At 44.8% G+C, this 6,344-nt stretch overlaps 1 protein-coding gene across 1 annotated transcript; it reads right to left on the bottom strand.

Moving 5' to 3' along the window:
• Positions 1 to 1,872: 1,872 nt before the first annotated feature.
• LOC146766488 (endogenous retrovirus group K member 8 Gag polyprotein-like) lies at positions 1,873 to 6,112 on the bottom strand (the record flags this gene model as incomplete). The annotated part of the gene is made up of 1 exon (XM_085588372.1): positions 1,873 to 6,112. A coding segment is annotated over one exon (924 nt), but the record flags the coding sequence as incomplete, so codon positions are not given.
• Between the last annotated feature and the right edge of the window lie 232 nt (positions 6,113 to 6,344).

Raw genomic sequence — 6,344 nt, 5'->3', positions numbered from 1 at the left:
CAGAAAGTTTTGTTATCAATCACTCCAACTTAGCTTTTCTATTTGTCCCCTGACCTTGTACCTACCCCTGCTACATTATCATAGGTTGTTGTATCCCCCTCTGGTTTATCCCCATTGGGCAAGACAGGTGTACACCCCTGTCCGCCCATCCCCTATTTAAGCTGCTGTAATAATCGATTTCTTCGGTATTTGTCACTGCACCCATTCAGAGGGCACCTTTCTTGCCTGTCGCGGCCAGGTGAAGGGAGCACACACCGATACTATGTAGGTTCCTAAACAAGCTCCGTTTATTAGCTGCTACACATGTTTATTTATACAGTATTTTACTTCCTTACATGCAATCATGCATAATATGATTGGATGTCCCGCTTTGTGCACGAGGCATGCATGCAGCTTATCTAACTTATAATTGGTGCATTATTTTGGCAATGCAAAGCGTTCTGCAGGTTTTATACATCCTGTTTTTGTCTTAACATATAGCCAGCTTCCCTTTTTCATGTTCCACATTTCAGGGTCAAGGGTAGGTCGTTCTTCATAGTTTATTATAAACTTGTCCCATAGCCCAGGCGCGGCCCCCAACATCTCCCCCTCTTTTTTCAATTAAGGCATCTGCTATTTGCTGCAAGCGTTGCATAATGCATTGCAATAAACATGGTCCGCAAAATAAGCAAAGCAAAATCCCAAGCACTGGTCCTGCAAACATCATTATAAGGCTTCGTAGCCAAGGACCTATTCCTAAACTTTTCAGCCATCCTGCTAAGCCTAAACTATCCTCTTTGGTTAGCTGTGAATTTAACTGACTCAATGTCTGGTCCCAATTATTTACTGTCTGATTGGGGTTGGTCCCATTGCATGTAGGAATATCAGAAGGACAAGGCCACACTTCCACAGGTACTCCCACCAGGCAGGTGGAAAATGGGTTACCTGGAGAGGATAAGGCTAGGCAAATAGAATCTTGGCCAGTGAGATTGGCTAGGGTTACCCATAAGTTGGTCTTTGGCTGTGGTGGCATATAGGTATTCATTAATGATGCTGTATTAAGTACGATAGCTAAGATAGCAATCAATGCCATTTCTCGGTCACTAACGCTTTTTCCTTCCCCCTATGGTTAAATTCTTGAAAGCCCCACTACACTTAGCTATCACTTGATCGGGGTTCCGTCCCTGGGCAATAGGTACTTCTTCCAGACGTGACAAGGAAATGCCCCTGCCACACTTACTTTTCAATATACAAGAGCGTGCTTGCTTTAACACATGCTGTGCTTGTCGATTATACATCCATCTGTAATATGCACAGATCTTTTGTTCTGGAGACTCGTACAGCTGTAAGCCTTGCAGGGTTGGTAAACCAGTGCAGGCACGAAGTTCCGTCATCCAAGATTCTCCCCGCCACTGAAATGAACATCTATTACACCATAGTGCAACTAGTGTTGTTTGATGGATCCATTTGGTTTGTAAGCACCCCCCGCAATACAAAAGCACCCAAGCAGCACAATTACAATTCTGACAGTCAAGGCAAGCTAATCCTTTTGGCCCCTTAAAGCTAAAGGCTTGAAGTGTTGCGAGTAAGTTTAACAAACTGCTCAAAGATTGACAATGATCGATCACCCGGTCAATGCCAAAACTTAACTGTCCTTTAAGTTCATCAAGTATTGGTTGTAAGGTGATTAACAGCTTCTTTTCAACTCTAATAAGGTCGTGTTCACTTAGCTGACTCAGTTGTCACTGCTCGTGAGCCATGCATCATAATGGCACAGTCTTTGTCAACAGCGGGGTTTTCTGGATTGGGATGCTGTTCCTCCAAATCTTTGTGGCTAGATTCTAGATAGGGGCGGACCCACTTCGCAGGTACCCATCGAGGCCTGTCTTCCGTTCCTGTGGAAATACAAGCATATCCCCGCCCCCAAGTCAAAAAGGTAAATATTTGCTGATCCCATTTACCAGTTTTGGGGTCCCATACCTGTACCGGCGCCCCAAGAGGAGCATGTTTGTTAGAAAAATGTCTGATTATAGGGAGTTCTGTGTCCTTTTCATTAATAAAAATAGGATTTTTCCAGTTTAGCACAAAACATGCTTTAGCAACTAACTCATGTGGGGTAAGGAGGACCTCCCCCTCTTTTTTCAAAGCTTGGAGTAACCATTTAATGTCTTGGTGACGCCGCTCCACGATGCCTTGTCCCGTGCTATTGTAGGGCACACCGGTAACGTGCGTGATGTTCCATTGTTTCAAAAACTCCTCACTATATTTCCCCACGTAGGTGGGCCCATTATCAGTTTTTATTTCACGAGGAACACCTAGAACAGCAAAAGCTTGCAGCCAGTGTACCTTTACCACGCGAAAAGCTGTCGTTGTCATTGTGGTTGCCCATACAGCGTGGCTGTAAGTGTCCACATATACATGTATATACTTCAGTCGGCCAAAAGGTGGATATTCAGTGACATCTGTCTGCCAAATTGTCCCGGGTTCAATGCCACGAGGGTTAATTCCCTGGGACTGTAAGGGGACTACTCGTGCACAGTCTGGACAAGAGGCCACAATGTTTCGTGCTTGTGACCTGGAGATTCCATAGTCTTTCTGCAGGCCGCGCGACGACTGGTGAAAAAACTCATGAGCGTGTTATGCCACCTCAAAGTCCTTTAAGGTTATTTGCCCTGCTACAGCATTATTGATAATTGCATTGCCTTCTGTAAAGAATCCTGGGATGTTAGTATGGCTTTGCATGTGAGTGCACCAGATGCAATGGCTCCTTTCTTCTATCAATCCCTTCATTCGAATTACCAATTCTAATATTTCGGCCATGCCTATTTTCCCCAATTTTGCATGGTCAATTCGTTTTAATAAACCAATGGCGTACTGTGAATCTGAGATCAAATTCAGTGGTTGATGCAAGAATTGCGTTAAGGCCATAACAATAGCTTTTAATTCCAAAACCTGAACGGATTGCCCTGCATCAGTCCAAATTTTTGTTTCCCAGTTTCCCTTAATCTTCCATGTGAATCCATACTTTCCAGTTCTCCCACTAGCATCTGTGAAGACAGTAAGTGCCTTATCAATTGGTTTTTCTTTCAATATAGGGGCTCTAGCAATAATGGCTGTGGTTTTAAAAAGAGGATGAGAAGGGTAATGAACAGAGATTTGGATTCCATTTACAGCCAAGGCAAAAGTCATGGATGAGAGTGACCACTCTTGAATTAGCTCCAATGTTTTCCAAGGCAAAATATACAATGCCGGGTCTATTCCGAATACCAATCGTACTCGGTCCTTTGCTTTCAACAATAGGACCCCAATGTATTCCTGTGGGGCAGTTACTGAAGCAGCCAATTGATAGGGTGGAAATACCCACTCTAAAACACATAACCTTTTGTCCACCTCTTGAGCAATGATCGCAGAGCGACTATGTTCAGGGCCATAAACAATAACAATCACAGGGTAATTAGGTTCATATCGATATACCTGTTGTTGCATTACTTTTTGTTCAATATCTTGTAGGGCCCTTTGTGCACCAGGTGTTAAAGTTTGAGGCTCTGCAGGATTTGTTGTATCCTTCAATAGTTCAAATAAGGGAGCTAAGTCTTCATTGGTCATTCCACACCAAGTGCGGATCCACTGTATATCACCCACCAATTTTTGCAAATCATTTACAGTATTGACATTGTTATGTATCTTGAGTTTCCCTGGTCGTATCCGCATCTCAGTTACCATAATTCCCAAATACAACCATGGGCTACCTCTTTTTACTTTTTCAGGAGCGATGTGCAGGCCATATTTTGATAACGCCTCGATTAATGCCTTCTCCATCTCCTGAGTTATACCCTCCTGACTAGCTATCAAGATACCATCCATATAATGATACACTATTACCTGAGGGTGGTGTTTTATCCACTCTTGGATGGCTAAGTCAACATACCATTGGCAGATTGTAGGTGAGTTACGCATGCCTTGTGGCAGGACCGTCCATTCATACCATAATGCTGGGCGAGAGGTATTTTTCTGGGATACACTAAATGCAAACCGCTCCATGTCCAGTGGGTGTAAAGGAATAGAAAAGAAGCAATCTTTTAAATCCACTATTAACAAATACCAGTCCTGCGGTAAGGCTACTGGGGAAGGCAAGCCTGGTTGTAATGTACCCATAGGTTTCATTACTGTGTTGACTGCTCTTAGGTCATGTAATAATCTCCACTTCCCTGATTTTTTCTTGATTACAAACACAGGAGTATTCCATTCACTAAATGATGGTTTGATATGCCCAAGTTTTAACTGTTCTTCAACCAATTCTTTCAGAGGTTGCAGCTTTTCTTCAGGCAGTGGCCACTGAGGTATCCAAACCAGAGTATCTGACTCCCATTGGATCTTTACCACTGGCAACCTCTACTCTTCAGTGGCCGCTGCTAAAAATCCTGTGTTTGTAATGTCATGCCCCATTGAGCCATAGCACCCCTTCCTAAAATCCAGAGAGGTGTATGCATAACATAAGGGCATACCCATGCCTGTCTCTGCTCTTGTGCATCCAGTATTTGAACATGTTGTACACTTTGTAAAGTCTGTGATTCACCACCTATTCCACTAACCACGGTAGCAGTAGTTTGTAAAGGCCAAAGTTTAGGCCAAGCTGCTAGGGGAACAATCGTGACATCTGAGCCAGTGTCAAGCATCATTTCTACTTCTTTGTTTTGTAATTTTTCTTCCCCTCTCATTATCAATACCTTTCGCAAGGGCCTATCTTTTTGTATAGTTGTGGTAAACATTACTAGCGGGCCGGCTGTATTTCCCGTACTCCCAAAGGCTCCCGTTCCCCTTTTCTCTGCTTTTGCCACTGGTACTTGAGAACGGAAAGGAATAAGTTGTGTTATCCTGCTTCCTTGGTTAATTGTAATAGGCGGTGCAAAGATTTTTAGCATTATCTTTATAACTCCTTCATAGTCTGCATCAATTAATCCGGGCAATACAAATATTCCCTGCTTACTTGCCAATGAACGGCCAATCAATAACGCACTTAATCCCTCCCCCAATGGTCCAGAGGCTGTGGAATCTACCACAGTCACCTCACTCGTGGTAATAGTTACGGTTCTTGCCACGGCCAGATCGATTCCTGTGCTCCCAGCTGTGGCAGCGGCGAGTTCAAGGAGGCAGCCGCGACTTGTCTTGTTCCAGTTGGGTATTTTGGAGCTGCGCCCAACTCGCGGATCTAGGAGTTTCCCAGAAGGGGGGTTCCATCCTTCTTAAAGTGTGATCGACACTCAGCAGATCTGTGGCCAAACTTATCACAACGATTACAGGTACCCGTAAACACCCCACTTTGCACATTCCCTCCCCGTTTATTGGGGCATGATTTCTTTAGGTGCCCCATTTTCCCGCACAGATAGCACGCGCCTGGTCCCTTGTCTCCTTTTCCTAGCCCTCCTCGCTTTAGTGCTGTAGCTAGCGCTACGGCATGGATATCGGCCTTTTGCTTTTCTTCCTCCCAGGGTGCCTTTGAACAGATGTCCACCATTTGTACTATGGATGCGCCTTGTGGAAGGGTTGCTATTAATTTTTTACAGGTTCGGTTTGCGTTTTGTGTGGCAACTTCCTTAACTAATGTCATTTTAACGTCTAGGGATAGATTGGGGGTATTATCAATTGATTCTCTTATGTGATCCATAAATGTTAGAAATGGTTCATTCTCCCCTTGCCGTATCTGCAAATAGGGGGGGCTAGGCTTGCCCATTTGCGGCAAAGCATGGAAAGCCTCCAAGGCAGCAGCCTTGCTTTGTGAAAGCACCCTGGCTGGAAGAGCGGCTTGCCTCTGTGGATCCCTATATTCACCACTTCCCATCAGCATACTGAGAGTCGCAACCCTAAGGGCGTCCCTATTAGGAAGTTGCAAATTCTCTAGTTGCATAGCCCCCAGCCGTTCCTGCCATTTTACCAAAAATAAAGTGTAAGCTGTTGGCCCTATCAGAGTTTCCATAAGCATCCTGATGTCAGCAGGCACAAGCTCTTGGTATTTCATGAATGCAGTCAATTGCCTACGTACTGCCGAATTATGTAGCCCAAATGCCATGATATTCTGTTGCAGCTTGGATACCAAACTCCATTCTAAGGGAGCCCACTCTGGCCCATCTTGTAAGGATTAACATGACCAGGGGTCCTGCTATCCTGCATTTCTTCAGGATTCCCTGGTAGGGGTATTTTTTCTGGCTGTATTTCCATGGCTTCAGGCTCAGGGGGTGCTGTTGGCTTTCTTGCCGCTTCAGCAGCAGAGTCCCAGGGGATGATAACATCATCGAAAGCCCCCTTATGTACTGGAGCAGCGACTTTCCCGGGAGGAGCATAAGGGGGTGCAGGCTCATGGAAGGGGC

This window comes from Lonchura striata, chromosome 10 (genome assembly GCF_050655825.1).
Source record: "Lonchura striata isolate lonStrDom1 chromosome 10, ASM5065582v1, whole genome shotgun sequence".
In the NCBI taxonomy this organism is placed as follows: Eukaryota; Metazoa; Chordata; class Aves; order Passeriformes; family Estrildidae; genus Lonchura; species Lonchura striata.
The sequence above is the reverse complement of the archived record's forward strand: the minus strand, read 5'-3'. Positions and strand labels throughout refer to the sequence as shown.